This window comes from Colletotrichum destructivum, chromosome 3 (assembly GCF_034447905.1).
Source record: "Colletotrichum destructivum chromosome 3, complete sequence".
Taxonomy (NCBI): domain Eukaryota; kingdom Fungi; phylum Ascomycota; class Sordariomycetes; order Glomerellales; family Glomerellaceae; genus Colletotrichum; species Colletotrichum destructivum.
In genome coordinates, this window is record NC_085898.1 from 760,934 (window position 1) to 777,521 (window position 16,588).

A 16,588-nucleotide genomic window follows, 5' to 3' on the forward strand; every position below is an offset into this window, starting at 1 on the left:
GTAGCAGCAGCAGCAGAAGAAGAAGACATGCCGTGTTGCCGTAGAAACGTCGAGCTTGAGCGAAGCTGTGACCCCTCCAGCACACACACACACCAAAGGGACTTTTGCAATGCAGGTCACCCTTGTCTTATCTGACTCTTAGCCATTGTATCATCTTTGGAAAGTAACCTCCCGAGCTCGGTTAGTTTGCTGACGACTGCGCGTACGAGGGGGTTCCGCTCTTTACTCTCTCTGTACAGATACACAGCTCTTATCACACCTCTTGGCCCAGCTTCTTCCCGATCTGCAGCTGGCCTGTATCTCTCAATCTTGACTCTACATCTCACCTCACCTCACCTCAACTCACCTCCATCGGCATCACTCCGCGCATCGCACCGTCGCCCACCATGCGCTACTCCCTGTCAGCCCAGCTGCTGCTCCTGCTGGGCTCTTCGCAGCTCGTCCTCAGCTCCCCCGGCGACCAGGTCGTCATCGCCCCCTCGACATCATCGGCAGAGGCAGACGGCGTCTCCGCGTGGGCCGTCGAGAGCCGCATCACCACGGCCCTCGAGAAGCACGCCGACCCCGTCGATGCCCTCGTTTCGCTCCAGCCTGAGATGGCCACCAAGATGGCCGAGGCCCGGCTCCTCCACGTCGCTGGCGAGGCCAAGGCCGAGTGGATGACGGAGGGAGACAAGCTGCGTCTGCGGCGCAAGGGCAAGAAGTTCCGCGACATCACCGACTTCCAGGAGCTCTACACCGAGTCCGTCGACGCAAAGTCCGGGAAAGCCAGTACGTTCTTCTCCGAATCTAACAACTGATGAACAATTCACCCTCCCACCCTTCCTCTCTCACCATCTTCGTCACCATCTTGACGGCGACATGGAATATGCCCGGCTAACAGCACGACCCAAACCACACCGCAGACCTCCCCAAGATCACGCACCAGCGCCTCGTCCGGCCCCTCTTCCCCAAGGTCAACCAGACCGAGATGCACGACGTGCTCCGGCACATGACGAGCTACTACAACCGCTACTACGGCGGGCCGACGGGCGAGGCGAGCTCCGTCTGGCTGCACGACCACATCGCCGGCATCATCGCCGCGTCGCCGCTGCACGCCCACATCTCGCTCGAGTACTTCACCCACGAGTTCCCGCAGTCGTCCATCATCGCCCGCTTCGAGCCCAAGGTCCGCGACTTCTCCAAGCCCCTGACCATCATCGGCGCCCACCAGGACTCGGCCAACTACCTGTTCCCGCTGCTGCCGGCCCCGGGCGCCGACGACGACTGCTCTGGCACCGTCAGCATCCTCGAGGCCTTCCGCGTGCTCGCCACCAGCGGCTACGTGCCCCAGGACGGGCCCGTTGAGTTTCACTGGTACGCCGCCGAGGAGGGCGGCCTGCTGGGCAGCCAGGCCGTCGCCGCGTACAAGAAGAAGGAGGGCGCCGCCATCGGGGCCATGCTGGAGTTCGACATGACGGCCTTCGTCGCGCGCAACGCCACCGAGTCCATCGGCTTCATCAAGACGGACGCCGACGCGCCGTTGACGGCCTGGGCCGTGGGCCTGAGTGAGGAGTACATCAACATCACGACGAGTGTCTACGAGCTGATGCCGGGCGCCGGCTCCGACTACATGTCGTACACGAAGCTCGGCTTCCCCGCGGCGTTCGCCTCGGAGGGGAACCCCGTCGCCGGCGGCTTCCCGGGCGAGTTCGACCCGTACGTGCACACGGAGAAGGACACGATGTGGGTGGACGACGAGACGGGCGTCTTCTCCGTCGATCACATGGCGCGCTTCTCGGAGCTGGCCATTGCCTTTGCCATTGAGCAGTCCGGCTGGGATAACAAGTGGAGGTGAGGGGAGGTAGAGGGGCGGGCCTTGCTCTCCATGATAGTCGCTCTCTATATTAGTCTTCGTCTACCGATCCCCCTCCCCATAGAACATGTGAGGCTTCGTGTTTTTAAACTCCGAGCAGTCACGGACTTATTCTCCAATTCTCTTGTCATGCTTGGTCACTACTCACTCCTCCCCCAACCAGCTCCATGTGAACCTCGGCCACCGGCGGGTCTCGTCATAGGTCTAGTGCAACTCGCCAGTTGTCCCCCTCAACTTGGCAACGGTTTGATGCGATGATGGATGACAAATGCGGGGGGATGCAATGACAAAGCGGGAACGCGCCGAGTCGCATATAACTACCCTAAACGGTCCATCGCGTGAATCTCAACCGAGAGCTTACACACTAGTACCGTAAATCATCTCACTCACTCACTCACTCACTCTCATCTCATCCTCAACCGCACCCAAGTCGAACAATTAGTTCCTTCAAAGTGATCAACTCACAAAAAAAAAGAAACCCCCCAACCCACCAGCCATGTCGTCAGCGACCTCGTTCCGCCAGATCATCGGCGCCCCCGCCTCGACGGCCTCGCCCACCGACAGCACCCTCGTCATCATCGACGCCCAGAACGAGTACGCCGAAGGCAAGCTCGCCGTCGCCGACGTCGCCTCCTCGCGCCGCGCCATCGCCGACCTCCTCGACCGGTACCGCAGCGCCGGCGGCGGCGTCGTCCACGTCGTCCACGACACCCCCGCCGGCGCGCCCGTCTTCACGCCCGACACGCGGCTGGCGGCCGAGTTCGACGAGCTCGCGCCCCGCGACGGCGAGAAGGTCGTCCACAAGAACTTCCCCGGTTCCTTTGCGGGCACCGACCTGCAGGCGCACCTGGAGGGCCTGGGCGAGAAGGGGAAGAAGCTCGTGCTGACGGGGTACATGGTGAGTTTTGTTCCTCTTGATATTGCAACGATCCCTGGAGTAGGAGTGGGTGTGTGTGTGGGTGGGTGAGTGGTTGAGTGAGTGAGTGAGTAGTTGAGAGAGTGAAGGAATGCTGACGGCGTCGATAGGCTCACGTTTGCGTGTCTACCACGGCGAGACAGGCCGCCCAGCGCGGATTCGACGTGCTCGTAGCCGAGGACGCCGTCGGGGATCGAGACATCCCCGGCGTCGACGCCGCGCAGCTCACGCGGGTGGCGCTGAGTGAGATTGGCGATGCATTCGGTACTATTGTGCAGAGCAAGGACATCGTATAAGGGGCCCATGTAAGAGAAGAGATGGCATAATTCATGTCACTTGAACGTCATGGTCTTGATATCCACCGTTGCCGTTTGGGGGGTGGGACATGAGCTCTCTCATGTGAGATGCCTTCTTTCACGAGGCAATTCATGGCATAGTTTCAGGCTTGCTCAATAATTACAGCCACATTCATCAAACCCCTGAGAGAGACATATCCCTCAATGGCTTTTCCGAAGCTCGGCCCGGCCCAATCCATGTCCTTGCCGGAACCCAGGCCGAACCGTTGCCCATTGGCTCATCCCACACGAGACACAGGGAGGGCCAGCAAGGGAGAGAGACCCGGAGGGATGGTTGAGCGCCCATAACCTATCGGTATAAAAAACCGACGCGGTGAAGAGTGTATCGTATTCTCGGAGGCAGTCCGGCCCTCATCTGTTCCAGCATCAATATCATCATCTTCCATCATTAACGTTCGAAAATGACGCAGCAGAAACCCGTCGCGTCGCGGACCGCCCTCGCCCTGACAGGCCCGGCCCCCGAGCGCGGGAGATACCTCCGGATCACCATGTACATCCGGAAGCTGCCCGGCATCACGGACGACTACTTCCACGCGTACTGGGCCAACAATCACAGACAGGCGGCGCTGGCGAACAGCACCTTTGCCGCCAAGATCCGGCGGTACAGTCAGGTATCATCTGCCGGGGGGTGTGTGGAAGGGTGTCGCTATGTGTGTGTGTGTAAAGCGGACGGCATTGTGCTGATGACGGGTTGGCGGCTGAACAGTACCACATCACACCCGAGCTCCGGGAGCAGGCGGCGCGCCTCGGCGGTACGGTGCTCGACTTCGACGGGGCGGCCGAGTTCTGGGTCGAGTCGCTGGAGGACTGGGAGGCCATCTGGGGGGATCCCGAGTTCGTGCGCATCTTATCGGGTGAGTTTCTTGTGTGCTTTGTGCTTTGTGCTTTGGTGACACGCTCCCCCTGGACTCGATTCGAGTGCTGAGGGATTGAACCGTAGCCGACATGGCCAACTTTGTGCTTGAGCCGTTGCATGTCACGCTGGGATACGACTATTTGGTGGTTGGGAACGATTGGGAGGCTGCGCCGGCGGCGTGAGATGACTTTGGACAAGACATTAGGCGACGACTTTGATGAACCGATCTATAACACAAGAGTGTTTGACTATCCACCTCTATTAGATCTTATGCATGTGAAAGAAAACCCGCTAGAATAATACCAAAAGAATTAATCCATATTAGAGAGACCACCCCAGAACCCCATCAGCGGAATCAGACGGCAATCGGGGACTTGGCGCCCTGGACCTGCATCTTCGATGATGGGGGAACAGCACGAATTCAGATCCAACGGTGAAATCGCCGATTGGCAGCGTCGCCATGCGGAGAACGCACCACCACCGCCTACTTTGTACAGGGGCCATGTCGATCCCAACCAGGCCCTCTGGTAAAGTAGTATGGTCAGTCCACTACCTACAGCAGGCGCGACAAGTTGCCTCAAGTCTCCTGTTTCTCGGTGTTCCTATGGTGTTCATATCACTGGTGAGTGAGTGAGTGAGCGCTGAGGAAGCCTTGGACATGAGTGAACCGAGACGAGGACTCAAGTAACAACGGATGGTACACTACGACACAAACGCATAACAAGAATACACTGGAGGAAAAAGCGGCATACAACATACCTGCCTGATGCTAAATAGCCAACAAAAAATACATGTGTGAGTGCCGAGAGGACCAGTCCACTGCACACCCACATCACATTCGTGGGGCCCGCGCAGCCAGCCGACTTGGCAAACAGCGAGTTCATAACCCAAAGAGGCATCGGTGTCGTCACCATTCTGTATTGCTTCCCTGGCGAGAAAACATTTTGCCCGTATTCTCTCGTCTTCTAGAGAGAGGCACGTGGGGCAGCTGGATAGCACTCCACGGCCAACTAATCCTAACAAGACCAACAAGGGGACCTGACCAGCTAGCTGGCCTTCGGACCTCGGACATGTCAGTTCTGCGAGGGCGGCATTGGCGCGCTCATCGTTACATGAATCCTCAATCTCGTGGTGGACGCCCACGGGGTTTGGTGGTTCAGTTATAAGGAGGTGACGGTTGCGCCGTGGGATGAACATGGCGATGGCATCACTTCCACCTTGTTCCACGAATTGAGACGAACCTCCCCTTCCTTAACCTCCTACGACCTTGTCCCTGTCGTCCAAAGTTGTTAGACTTATCTCCCGGCATACCCCCTAATTACACAAGAATAATAGCCCACCCACCCACCCCCGCGAGAAGCCATCACGATGAGACCCTCCACCCTCTCGACCGTCCTCTCCTGCGCCGCCGTCGCAACCGCCGTCGCGGTCACCAACGAGACGACGACGCCCTCCCCGGCCATCCCCAACGTCGTCCAGTCGACCTGGGACGGGAAGTGCTTCTACCCGACGCCCGACGCCGCCTTCGACGTCGAGGCCTACCTCGGCCGCTGGTACCAGGTCGCCGGCACCGTCGCGCCCTTCACCGCCGGCTGCAAGTGCATCTACGCGCAGTACTCTCTGAATGTGAGTGAGCGCGGGAGGAACCAACACGATTCCTCGTCCCCCTCCGATCCGGCCCGCGGCGGAACCGTGATAACTGACTCTCTCGATCAGGACGACGGCACCGTCAAGGTCAACAACACGTGCGAGACCCCGGAGCGCGCCGTCAATATCCTCGGCACCGCCGCGCCCGCCGACCCGTCGTACGGCGCCAAGGGTGTCCTGCGCGTGCAGTTCCCCGGCCAGCCCGGGCCTGAGTGCGCCGGTCCCAACTACATCGTCCAAGGTGAGTAGTGCAGAGGAGAAAGCCTCCCCCCCTTTGGAGTCTTGTTCGTTTGCGCCTGCAGTTGTGCTGAAACCCGTGTCTCTCTCTCTTCCCCCCCTCACAGACTACACCCCGGACTTTGCGCTCGTGCAGTCTAGCAACTTCTCGACGCTGTTCGTGCTCAGTCGCCAGCAGAACCCGGAGGATGCCGTTCTCGATGTAAGTGCCCGAACCCACACAGACCTTGTCAAACGAAGCTGCTGTCAGACAGGCAGACAGACATAAGTCTCCCCCCTGCGTGAGAACTGTGCACAGTCGGCTAACCACCACCACCACCACCAACAGGCATGGATCGCCCGCGCCGGCCAGCTCGGCTCCAGCCTCGACGACGTTATCAAGATCGACCAGACGGACTGCAAATTCACCTGAGACGCGGGGAACCTGCCAGGCTCTGCACCCGTTGCCCTTGCTGCCGTCTCGTCTTCTCCGGGGAAACACGAGGAATCCGTGCCTGGCGCTTGGCCTGGAACGGCCGAGTTGTGAAGTGAGACGGAGGAAAGGGAAACCTGGGGGGGTCTAAGAGCGGCCGCAACCGGGCGTGAAGCACTACCACTAAGAGAATGAATTATTTCGAAAAATACCCCCATGCAGAAAATTCCAAACCTGCCTTGACACTGCAGATCAGTCAGTGTGTGTGCGTCTTTTTGAGAGAGTGTGTGTGACCCGGGCCTCCACAGGGTGAAGCAGCTCTCGGAGCTACATCCATTGGTCAATGGCCACCAAGAAGACAATAACCCCAAACCTTGGAGCTCTTTAGCTCTCAGACCATTGCGTTCTTGTTTAGACTTTGGAGCTTAGGAGCTAGATGGCGCTGAGCTACAAGTCCCGGTTCTCCCAAAGGGGATTGTTGCTGCTCTGGCACGAACCCGATTCGTATATTCCCACCCAGCCATCATTTATGCCACTTTATGCAAGGGGGCTTCTCTATGACGACACCACCTTGACCCTTCAACCCGAGACATCATGACGAAAGCCGCCGCGTGCGGTCTCACGGACTTGTGGTTCTGTGTGAACGCATCTGTGGGCACACACACACACCCATCCCCCTTCATGGTGTGGAGGACAGATGGGTGGCTGGGCTTGGAGCTCAAACCGGCAAAGCTTGGTGGAGGGGGTGAAGTAATTGAATTGAGTTTGTTGAAATAGCTCGCATGTCCCTCTCGCGAAGAGGACTTGGCTCTGAAAATTCCTTGAATATTTGTTGCTATTGAGATCGTCACCATTAACGTCACCCGCAACTCCAAAAACAATCGACTGCCAAAGAATTCCCAATACACACCACAACATCCACCAGATCAACCGCCAACATGGTCAAGCCCGCCGAAGAGGTCGTCTCCGAGTTCAACGAGTACGTCAACATGACGGCCGAGGAGCTCGAGTCCTGGCTCAAGTCGGGCGACTCCAACAGCGCCGGCTGGCCCAAGGACGACGCCGAGGGCGACGACGGCGAGACGGTCGGGCACGACAGCGGGCGCAAGATCGTCGAGATCCTGCGGGCGAACCCCGACAAGAAGGAGGATGCGTACACGGAAGAGCAGGTGGAGCACATGCGCAAAGTCGTGGCGTATTGGTGAGTCTAACGGCGGGGGGGATGAGTCTGGGTTAGATGAGATGACATGGGACTGATGAGGCACACAGCAAACGGCATCTCGCTCAGGAGACCAAGTCCAACAGCGAAAAGTCGCCCGAGGAGGTGAAGCAGACCAAGTCGTACGCGTCGCTGAAGAACTGGGGGCACGACTTCCTCAAAGCTCAGGGCGGCGGGTCGTCCAAGGGAGAAGAGGCCGCCGAGAACACTGTGTCGAACGGTTCCAAGGAGAAGAACGGATCGAATAAGAAGGGAGAAGAGGAGGGGGAGGAGGAGGAGGAGGCCGATGACGCCGAGGAAGAGGCGGCAGAGGAGGAGGCAGAGGAGACTGAAGAGACAGAGGAGAAGGCCGGTGACAAGCGGAAGAACGCCAGCGACGAGAACGGCTCCAGCAAAAAGAGGCAAACCCGCCAGGGCGAGGGCAAGGCGGCCGAGGAGTCGGAGGAGGACGGCGGCGAAGACGGCGGTGAAGACGGCGGCGACGACAAGACGACAAAGGGCCCCGAGAAGGGCGACACGGTCAGCTGGAACTGGGGCAACGGGCATCCCGAGGGCAAGGTGCTCGACGTCAAGGGCGAGAAGTGAGTCTCTCTCTATGTCTGGTGTTTGATAATGCTAGTGGAAAAAAGACTAACACCGTACCGTACCCTCCCTCGCAGGACGACCATCGAGACGAAGCGCGGCAACGAGGTGTCTCGCGACGGGAAGCCCGAAGACCCGGCCGTCGTGCTGGATACCGGCAAGTCCAAGGCCATCAAGTCGGCCCACGAGCTGAACGAGGCGTGAGGATGAGAGGGACAGAAAAAGAAAAGGGTGTTTTGATGTGTAGCAGTTGTGAAGCTATGAATGAGAAACTGTGAGAGTTTGTGAGGCAATGAAATAAGTAAGTGAGTGAACGGCCGCTCGCTTCGACCAAAACGAATATCAAACTTGGGTTTACAAACGAACACATCACGTACACTCTTGCGAGACTCTTGTACTTTTTTACATTGAAGATTATATGCGACTATTTACCCAATTATACAAGAACTCTTCAGTCCTCCACTTCACAACTCCTCCACCCTCTGGGCCTCATCAGATTGTGACTTGGTCTTCTGGAACTTGGTCACCGGATCCTTCTGCGCCTCCTTAACCTCGTTCCAGAATTTCTCGCCGTTCTCCTTGTCGTCCTTGAATAGGTGGTCCACCACGAGCCTCTTGGGCGTCTCGCCCATCCACTGGAACAGGGAGAAGTCGCGGAACTCGTCGGCCCTAAAGACCTCGAGCATCTCGATGGGCTCGTCGCCAATGTTCTCGACAAAGTGGCCCATGTTCTTGGGCACGATGCCCACGTCGCCGGGGACGTAGTCGAAGGTGCGCGCGGTGCCCTCGGCCGCGAAGATGGTGATGCGCGCGCGGCCCTTGATGAAGAAGGACCACTCGTCGGCGTTGGGGTGCCAGTGCATCTCGCGCAGCGCGCCGGGCTGGATCGTCAGGTGGGCGGCGGCCACGGTCTTGGAGATGGGGAAGTTGCGCGAGTCGGTGATGCGCACCTCGCCGCCCGACGTCCGCTCGGGCTCCTGGTCGAGCATGCGGTGCGTGAAGTTGAAGCGCGACTTCTTGGCGTGCTTGCCCGTGGGACGCTCCTCGTCGATGGGGCCGGGGAGCGAGCCCTGGAAGATGTACTTCTCGCTCTCGGGGAGGTGCTTGAAGACCTCGGGCTCGAGGTGGAAGTTCTCGGCGATGACGGACTTGGGGGTGTGGGCTTGGTGGAGGGGATACTGTGTTAGTCTGGGATATCACGAGATGCCTTGGTTGGTGTTGATGGTTTGCGTGTATAGCTATGGGGGTGTACAGCCATAACTTGCATGGTCGAATGAGGAAGTTCAGACTGTAGAAATAAAAAGAAAACTCACCAAGCCAGTCAGACAGAATAAAGGTCGACTCCTCGGAGAACCGGCCGTCGTCGAAGATGAGGAGGAACTCGGTGCCGTTCTCACTCAGGCCCTGCAGCGAGTGCGGCACACCCGAGGGGAAATACCAGAGATCTGTCGATACGTATAGATGCGTCAGCCAGCCAGTTATCTCATCACGCAATGGGGAACGTTTGACAGAGCATCATCATCATCATCATCATCAAACTTACCCCCCTTCTTCAAGTCGTCCATAAAGTTGCCGCCCTCGTAGTCGAGCGCCGTCACGCGGACCTCGCCGTCCAGCACGTACGCCCACTCGGCCTCCTTGTGCCAGTGCAGCTCGCGGATGACGCCCTGGCCGAGACGCATGTTGACGCCGGCCAGCTCGACGCTCGTCGAGAGCTCGCGGACCGTCGTCTGACGAGTCCAGCCGCCTTCCTACAATGTGGGCGATTCCGTGTTAGTCGCGACTCTTCACCCCAAATGGCTAGCTCTCTCAACGAATGGTGTTGACGACAGGCGAAGAGGGGAGGGAGGAGAATGCCTCTCTCTCTCTCTCTCTCATATACAACTTCGACACGTCTCCCGACACTCACCTCGATCCTGATGTGCGAGTCGGCAAAGCTCCAGCGCATGTTGGGCATGTTCCCCTTGTCCGTCGACGGCGGGCGCACCAGGTCCGGGTTCTGCCGCGACCGCTCGCTGTTCCACGGGCCCAGCACCGATGCGCCGAGCCCATTGCGGAACGGCAGCGGATCGAGACCCTCGCCGACCGAGTCGACCGCGCCGTCGTTGGGGTCCCGGAAACCCGGCGTGTATGGGTCGTCGGAGCCCCTCTTGCTGCGGTAGCTTGCGGGGATGTCCAGGCCCCGGAGGAGCCGCTCGCGCGGGCTGTCGGAGTGCGGCGCCGCCGAGCACAGTTCACTGACGGATGCCCAGAGGAGGAGCAGCTTGGCTGCCGTCGTGGGTTGGGCGAGCTGCATGATGGGCTGGGGCTTGGGGCTGGGGAAACAGGAGGATGGAGGGAGGGAGGTAGAGCTTGTGCGCCAAGATTTGCGCTTGGAGCAGGGGGAGAGAAGAAAAGAGACAACAAATTTCTCTTCAAAGTATGGGAAGCAGACGAAGTTGTCTAGATGCGCGAGAGGAAGACCGACTAAAGGCTTCTGACATTGGCTGGGAAGACCATGACGTTTTATACCGCCCTCCCTCCCCCCCCTTCTCTTTCTCTCCTTCATCATCCGTCTTATCCATGCCATGGCCTTGACCTCTTCTTCCCCTCCACCCCCCTCCCTGGGTCTCGCCATGTCGCGGCTATTCAAGTCGTGGTGCGTAAACAGGGGGAGCTGACAAAGGCGTCAGAACTTCGTAGTCATCGACGCATCACCTCATGCTGCAACCCGGCACATAACATCTTCTGCAGACTGCCTGCCACACACACCTACATAGTACACATACACACACACACCCACACCCAACCAGCTCATCAATACACATGCCGAACCTCCGAGCCCCAAGCTCTCTCTCCCCCACTTTCCCGGCACCAGTACCGCAGTAGCAACAATGGCAAGGTAGCAGCTTCAACAGGGCTCCGAGCTGGACGATACAGTGACCGCATATGGCCTGACGTACTAATAGTACACTAACAACATGTTACGAGAGCGCCCCCTCCCCCCCCATCCCCATTCCCCTCACTCGCTGAAACGCGGCAGAGCGATGAGCGTAGACATGCCCGTCGTGCGGGGATGGGCCAGTCAGACAATCCCCAATGATAGCCGCCGCCAGGGGAACAGCACGATGCATCATTAGGACAAGGGTGGGAGCTTCAGGTAGGGTGGAAGGGGGGCATGAGTAACCAACCTGCTTCAAGGAGCCATGGGAGACACAACACAGGATCCTTTTTGTCTCTGTTGCTGTTGCTGTATTTATGGATCGCCGTTTTCTTCGCCTTTTTTGTTTTATTTAATTATCATTGCAACTTGCGCTCTGAGGCGGCCTTCCTCCCGTCTTTTGTCCTCCCTGGCTCTCACATTCAGGTCTCAACAGAGGGGGGGGGGCTCCATGTTCCATCCGATCAAAGAGACCCCCCAGCAACTCCTGCAAACCCCTCCATCGTTCGCTGCGACGCTGGGCGAAGCCTGCAGCGGCCATGACGCAGGTTCCTGCGGATTGAGCTTAACACCTATGTCCCCAACGCAGCTCCAGCGCAGCTTCGGGACCCCTCGATTGGACGGGGAATACGTCGGATTCCCGGAGAGGACCAGGCCCTGGTTTCACTCTCTGTACTGCTGTCCTGTCCTGTTTGACTTGCCTGTCCAGCTCGAGCTTCTCCAATGGGTTATCTCTGTCCCTCCTCCTCTCCAACCTTTCGTCTCTCTCTCTCTCTCTCTCTCTCTCTCAACGCACAACGACGCGGCCATTGACTTCCGGTTCGAACCGCCGCCAAGAGCGGGGATCTGTCTCCTTGTCCCCCCTCTCTTCGGCATCGCTATCCGTCTCTTGGCCCATATAAACCGGGCTGGGAATCCTGGAAACTCTTCGCGGGTGGACCACGGCAGACCCGAACTCCTCTCTCTCTCTCTCTCTCTCTGTCGAGACCCTCCCAAGACGTCAAGCTTGTTTGCAGCTCGGCATTGCGCGTCGCCTCGAGTCCTGACTCTTGTTTCCCAGCTTCGTTTACATCAACCTTCTCTTGGTTTATTTATATCCACAAGCTTCGTCACCTGGTCAGAGCTTCTCCCCCCCCCCCCCCCCCCCCCCCAAACGGCGGAGATCCTTATTTCATTCATCTCAAGCTTGAGGCTTTTTTTTTTTTTGCTTCTCCTCAACTCCCATTAGTAGCCGTATTCCTGAGTTCATTCGGATCATTCAACGAGTCCAATATGAGCGCAACCGAAGCCAACTACGGCGCCGTCACCACATCGGCGCCCGTGGTCAACGGCGATTCTCGCGCCTCCGCCGATGAAGAGCAGCCCCTCCTCGGCCGCGCCGGGGGCAAGCCGGCGTCCAAGTCTCTCCGCAAGAAGCTGACCACGGACGTCACCCGCGACTGGGCCGACCTGGTCCTCCTCACGTGCTACATCATTACTGGCCTCCTCGACAGCTCCTCCATCTCCATCTGGGGCTCTTTCGTCTCCATGCAAACAGGTAACATCCTTCCAGGAACGCCCTCATGGCTTCCGCCCCCTGTCCTCCACACGGTCTCACTCTCAACCCCAGTCATTCTTTCTCACTCATCTTCACTCTCGCTTTCACTCTCGCCTACTTACCCTCTCGCTCACTCGCTCGCCCACTCACTCTCTCCACTCACTCACTCACTCACTCACTCACTCACTCACTCACTCACAGGCAACACCGTCTACATCGGCCTCGGCCTCGCCGCGCCCACCGAGTCAACCCGCTGGATCAAGTCCGCCACCTCCCTCGGATCCTTTTGTCTCGGCTCCTTCTTCTTTAGCCGCTTCCACCGCCTCTTCTCCCCGAAGCGCCGCTGGGTCCTCTGCGCCTCCTTCATCGCCCAGACGCTCCTCTGCGTCGCCGCCGCCCTCATCCTCACCCTCGGCCCCGCCGCCGGCAAGGACGAGATCTCGTGGAACGTCCTCGTGCCCATCGCCCTCATCGCCTTCCAGAGCTGCGGCCAGGCCGTCACGAGCCGCGCCCTGCGCTACAACGCCCTCACGAGCGTCGTGCTGACGAGCATCTACTGCGATCTCTTCTCCGACGCCGAGCTCTTCGTCGTCCGCAACGCCGAGCGGAACCGCCGCGTCGGCGCCCCGTTGCTGCTCCTCGCCGGCGCCGTCTTGGGCGGCCTGTTCGCCCACTCGTCGCTGGGCATCGCCGGCGCGCTGTGGACGGCGTCCTTCTTCAAGTTCCTGGTTGTCCTGGCCTGGTTTTTCTGGCCGGGTGAGTCGACATCAGACGAGGAGTAGCGGCGTGGTGATACATGGGCTGGGAGTCCCAGCACGGCAAGGAAAATGATGAGAGGATAAGCTACTACAAACAGCGACATAGAAGTTTTCAAATGGCCTGCAATGCTCTCTCTGTTTTATTCTAGCCCAGAAATCGAGTTGCAAGAACAAAACTCAAAAACTAATCATGATTCTGGGAGCGGGATCTTCACTCTGTACAATGATCCATCTCACCGTGATAGGTTGACATATAATCGAGACTGTCTCTCTGAAGATCGATAACCCGGCTTTGAGATTCCGGAATGATGACAATCAAGTCTCTGGATATACTTTCCCATGCCAGGATGTCGGGACGCTTCTACTGGCTATTGGCAAGCTTTTATGCGGCCACGTCGTGGCAAGCAGCACCAGAGTAGAGACATTTCGGCCGGGATACCACGTCAAGACTCAGTTGGTCTGGCTTCAGCAGACCAAAACGGTCAACGACTAGGTATTTGACTCGTTCGCCATATACGCAAAGCGTGAGCGAACTATCACAACAACGTCGAAGCGGTCGCGCGAAGACAAGACGACACCACGCGAGAGCAAACATGCGTTGTACTCGCCTTTGGACCCGGAGCAACCTGGGCTGACAGGTTTCTCTGTCCCCGTCTCAAAGCCGCAGTACATCAGCATGAAATCTGATGATAACGACAGTTCTGTTCCCAGCAGAAGAGCCGACACCATTCCAAAGCTGCAAGTTGGTTTGGAACGTTTCCCCGTCTATGTGAATATATCGTACACTTCGTTGGCTTGTGTGGCCACCACCGATCGGCACCAATTACTCAACTGGGCACAGTTCTCCTGATGACGGGGTTGAGGGCATGGGTCCGTCGTGGGCTTGCAGTGCCTCCGAACTGTCAGTAAGTTGTGCCAGGATTCGAATTGGACTGGCTAGCAACGACGCTCGCAGACGTCGAGAAAGTCTCGTGGCTTCCTGACACTGAAATCAAGGCCGAAAGATGGGGGATTGGGTGTTTGATGGCAAACATGGCAAAGTTCAAAGAGACGGATAAAACGGAGGGGTCTAAAGGTCTAAAGGGTCGAAGAAGTCGCAAACTTTCTGTGCGCATCGCATCATGAGAATCAGGAGAGATCTGGCCCAGCTGGCTAACTAGCAGGGGCCGGCATCTGGGGAAGCTGTTTCTCTCGCACGATCCATCGAGGCTTCAACGAACCTTCTCTTTGGCAACGCAGAGCAGGATCACTATACCTGGTCTCTCCCAACCCCTCGTCAAGGTCCTGTTTTTTTTTTCCGTCTGCGCCGAGTGGAGGGGAAGTGGACAGCACATTGGGATGAGCTTGAAGCAGCCTTGTCGTTGTGGCTTTTCTCAGCCGACTAGGATGAAAATAACCAGGAGACGGGCCGCCTGGACATACTGCCCATCGGGGATGCACGAGACGATAGATGGTTGCTCGCCAGAGGATCGCCCTCGAGGCGTGGGCCGCGTGGCCTGCGTGTTCTTGGTTCGTGCACGGAAAGTCTGCATCGAGATCTCTCGTGGTGGATGCCCAGCGAGCCAACCAGAATCATCAAGTTGAAGATGGTCAACGACACTCAACGGAACGCTGAAGTACTAGAGATAAGCAACCACGGAATCGATGGGGTCGTTGGGTTTAGGGTTGTTGCGACTCAATACAGTGTAAGACAATAGTCGGCAAAGTCTTCATAGACCGACAACATCCTTTGAACCATATAGCCAAGCCTATTTTCAGATACTAGAGTGTCAAAGGCCTCCTCCCAGTACATTACCAGAAGAGACCCATCCGTCTCGGCGTCGCCCAGCTGATTGTTCTCCTTGGCGATCCGCCAGGCTTTATCAATAGAGACAAGAGCTTTTTCGTTGTTGATATGAGTAAAGTGGACCGAGTTGAGTCCGTTCCACTGCAACTCATATTTCCACAAGCTTGCTAGTACTGCTCGCGCTCCAAGCCGTTGGCTCGGATTGCGAACCCATGGTATTTCAATCGTTCGTTTTCTCGCATCGCAGTTGGCGTCGAGAAAAAAGCCGTCCGGGCCGGTAACGAAGTGGTTGTCCCCTTCGATTTTGTATCTGAGGCCTAGCTCTTCCTTGGTCGGAATCTCTTCGACGCCTCTACTAGCGAGAACCGTCGGCCACTTTGCGGGTTCATGGTTGCGGCTTTCGTAGGTTTCGTCGTTCGTCTTGGACTCTGTCCGGGATCGGGAGAGCGTCGGGTTGGCGACAGGCAGGCCGTGGCGTAGAGGAGAGGGAACGGCGGCTAGTGATATGCCAGAAAGCCAAACGAGGGATAAGAGAACCACCGATAAGCGTAGGAATATTTTCTTCATCTTAGAGAAGGGGTATTGTCCACATTGTCTGTTGCGGCGAAGGGGTATGAAGGACAAGATAAAGGAACAGTATTTATTTCTGTTATAATAGCTCTATCAACTATACTTGCCTATTTGAGCAGGCCAGGGAAACCAACTGCTCTACGAAGCATAAAGCCCGGTCATCTCCGTTTGTAGGAAACCGTGCTGATCCACACGTATGTACTGGGGCCTACTTATGTCGGAATGGACGGCATGTGCACCGTCAGATAGGCCAAGGTGGAATATATGATTGGTATGCCATGTGTATCAAAATGACGCATTGGGCCAACTCAGTTGGCCAGCTCGCTACCTACAGGGAGGCAGGGATAACGGAATTAGATCCAGGTCCCCCCCAGGTTTAACCTCTTAAACACTTTTAGGTCTTGTCTTCGACAGGATCGGTAGCCATCCGCCGTCCACATCCGAGGTGGGCTGCACTGCACTTAGCTGCTAGGGAGGGTCCAGCCCGCGTGCCGCGCAAATCGGCATTGACATGGGGCCGGAGACGGCGTATCCGCCCGTGGCTGCGGCCTACCGCCGGCCTAGGAGCAAAATTCGGCGTCTGGAACTAGAACGGCATTAGCCGTTCAATGTCTCTTCGCCTGGGGAGCTACACTTAGCGTTTTAGTCTCATCCGCTGGGTCATCTACACTTTCATCTCTATCCGGTAGGCTGGGCGAGTCATGACTATTTTCGTCGTCCCCACTGTCAGTTTGAGTAGGTCCAACCTCTATGCAAAGAGCAGGACATGGGGTTACCGGGGTTGATAACCAATGTTGTTCTGGTCCGGCCGGCCATCTCCTCGGCCCTGTGTTCCGGAGCAGCGGGGCCGGGCTTGGAGTTCGGGACCGCGGACTATGAAGAAGACAAGAATCCACGCTCTCGCCGGCGTTGGTTCCGAGAGGAGTGGGAAGCGAAG

General features: G+C 57.7%; 8 protein-coding genes across 8 annotated transcripts; 6 read left to right on the forward strand and 2 right to left on the reverse strand.

Annotated features, from left to right (window-relative positions):
- The first annotated feature begins 289 nt into the window (after nucleotides 1-289).
- On the forward strand, nucleotides 290-1,969 carry CDEST_04308 (Putative peptidase M28). Its single transcript, XM_062920467.1, has 2 exons — nucleotides 290-771; nucleotides 906-1,969. The coding sequence occupies exons 1-2, from the start codon at nucleotides 387-389 to the stop codon at nucleotides 1,835-1,837; spliced, it is 1,317 nt and encodes a 438-aa protein (XP_062776518.1). The 5' UTR covers nucleotides 290-386; the 3' UTR covers nucleotides 1,838-1,969.
- A 245-nt stretch (nucleotides 1,970-2,214) lies between these two features.
- CDEST_04309 (Putative isochorismatase) lies at nucleotides 2,215-3,237 on the forward strand. Its single transcript, XM_062920468.1, has 2 exons — nucleotides 2,215-2,753; nucleotides 2,882-3,237. Exons 1-2 carry the CDS (start codon nucleotides 2,352-2,354, stop codon nucleotides 3,065-3,067), a joined length of 588 nt encoding a protein of 195 aa, XP_062776519.1. The 5' UTR covers nucleotides 2,215-2,351; the 3' UTR covers nucleotides 3,068-3,237.
- A 291-nt stretch (nucleotides 3,238-3,528) lies between these two features.
- On the forward strand, nucleotides 3,529-4,165 carry CDEST_04310 (Putative EthD domain-containing protein; the record flags this gene model as incomplete). Its single annotated transcript, XM_062920469.1, has 3 exons — nucleotides 3,529-3,738; nucleotides 3,834-3,981; nucleotides 4,068-4,165. The coding sequence occupies 3 exons, from the start codon at nucleotides 3,529-3,531 to the stop codon at nucleotides 4,163-4,165; spliced, it is 456 nt and encodes a 151-aa protein (XP_062776520.1).
- An 831-nt stretch (nucleotides 4,166-4,996) lies between these two features.
- On the forward strand, nucleotides 4,997-6,560 carry CDEST_04311 (Putative lipocalin/cytosolic fatty-acid binding domain, calycin, lipocalin, ApoD type). Its single transcript, XM_062920470.1, has 4 exons — nucleotides 4,997-5,609; nucleotides 5,700-5,871; nucleotides 5,975-6,069; nucleotides 6,196-6,560. The coding sequence occupies exons 1-4, from the start codon at nucleotides 5,352-5,354 to the stop codon at nucleotides 6,277-6,279; spliced, it is 609 nt and encodes a 202-aa protein (XP_062776521.1). The 5' UTR covers nucleotides 4,997-5,351; the 3' UTR covers nucleotides 6,280-6,560.
- A 509-nt stretch (nucleotides 6,561-7,069) lies between these two features.
- On the forward strand, nucleotides 7,070-8,288 carry CDEST_04312 (Putative hypervirulence associated protein, TUDOR). The gene is made up of 3 exons (XM_062920471.1): nucleotides 7,070-7,480; nucleotides 7,549-8,079; nucleotides 8,158-8,288. The coding sequence occupies exons 1-3, from the start codon at nucleotides 7,218-7,220 to the stop codon at nucleotides 8,282-8,284; spliced, it is 921 nt and encodes a 306-aa protein (XP_062776522.1). The 5' UTR covers nucleotides 7,070-7,217; the 3' UTR covers nucleotides 8,285-8,288.
- A 1-nt stretch (nucleotide 8,289) lies between these two features.
- Nucleotides 8,290-10,628, reverse strand: CDEST_04313 (Putative rmlC-like cupin domain superfamily, rmlC-like jelly roll protein; the record flags this gene model as incomplete). The annotated part of the gene is made up of 4 exons (XM_062920472.1): nucleotides 8,290-9,242; nucleotides 9,394-9,525; nucleotides 9,624-9,831; nucleotides 9,990-10,628. 4 exons carry the CDS (start codon nucleotides 10,626-10,628, stop codon nucleotides 8,545-8,547), a joined length of 1,677 nt encoding a protein of 558 aa, XP_062776523.1. The 3' UTR covers nucleotides 8,290-8,544.
- Nucleotides 10,629-11,760: 1,132 nt separating this feature from the next.
- Nucleotides 11,761-13,469, forward strand: CDEST_04314 (uncharacterized protein). The gene is made up of 2 exons (XM_062920473.1): nucleotides 11,761-12,537; nucleotides 12,739-13,469. The coding sequence occupies exons 1-2, from the start codon at nucleotides 12,273-12,275 to the stop codon at nucleotides 13,317-13,319; spliced, it is 846 nt and encodes a 281-aa protein (XP_062776524.1). The 5' UTR covers nucleotides 11,761-12,272; the 3' UTR covers nucleotides 13,320-13,469.
- A 1,501-nt stretch (nucleotides 13,470-14,970) lies between these two features.
- On the reverse strand, nucleotides 14,971-15,648 carry CDEST_04315 (uncharacterized protein; the record flags this gene model as incomplete). The annotated part of the gene is made up of 1 exon (XM_062920474.1): nucleotides 14,971-15,648. The coding sequence occupies one exon, from the start codon at nucleotides 15,646-15,648 to the stop codon at nucleotides 14,971-14,973; it is 678 nt and encodes a 225-aa protein (XP_062776525.1).
- Nucleotides 15,649-16,588: the final 940 nt, after the last annotated feature.

Excerpts from the sequence above, each read along its gene's own strand:
- CDEST_04311 (XM_062920470.1), top strand. The coding sequence starts at position 5,352 with ATGAGACCCTCCACCCTCTCGACCGTCCTCTCCTGCGCCGCCGTCGCA. Across the intron at positions 5,610-5,699 it reads ACGCGCAGTACTCTCTGAAT|GACGACGGCACCGTCAAGGT; the intron begins GTGAGTGAGCGC and ends TCTCTCGATCAG. Across the intron at positions 5,872-5,974 it reads TCCCAACTACATCGTCCAAG|ACTACACCCCGGACTTTGCG; the intron begins GTGAGTAGTGCA and ends CCCCCCTCACAG.
- CDEST_04312 (XM_062920471.1), top strand. The coding sequence starts at position 7,218 with ATGGTCAAGCCCGCCGAAGAGGTCGTCTCCGAGTTCAACGAGTACGTC. Across the intron at positions 7,481-7,548 it reads CGCAAAGTCGTGGCGTATTG|CAAACGGCATCTCGCTCAGG; the intron begins GTGAGTCTAACG and ends TGAGGCACACAG. Across the intron at positions 8,080-8,157 it reads CTCGACGTCAAGGGCGAGAA|GACGACCATCGAGACGAAGC; the intron begins GTGAGTCTCTCT and ends CCTCCCTCGCAG.
- CDEST_04309 (XM_062920468.1), top strand. The coding sequence starts at position 2,352 with ATGTCGTCAGCGACCTCGTTCCGCCAGATCATCGGCGCCCCCGCCTCG. Across the intron at positions 2,754-2,881 it reads TCGTGCTGACGGGGTACATG|GCTCACGTTTGCGTGTCTAC; the intron begins GTGAGTTTTGTT and ends CGGCGTCGATAG.
- CDEST_04308 (XM_062920467.1), top strand. The coding sequence starts at position 387 with ATGCGCTACTCCCTGTCAGCCCAGCTGCTGCTCCTGCTGGGCTCTTCG. Across the intron at positions 772-905 it reads CGCAAAGTCCGGGAAAGCCA|ACCTCCCCAAGATCACGCAC; the intron begins GTACGTTCTTCT and ends ACCACACCGCAG.
- CDEST_04314 (XM_062920473.1), top strand. The coding sequence starts at position 12,273 with ATGAGCGCAACCGAAGCCAACTACGGCGCCGTCACCACATCGGCGCCC. Across the intron at positions 12,538-12,738 it reads TTTCGTCTCCATGCAAACAG|GCAACACCGTCTACATCGGC; the intron begins GTAACATCCTTC and ends ACTCACTCACAG.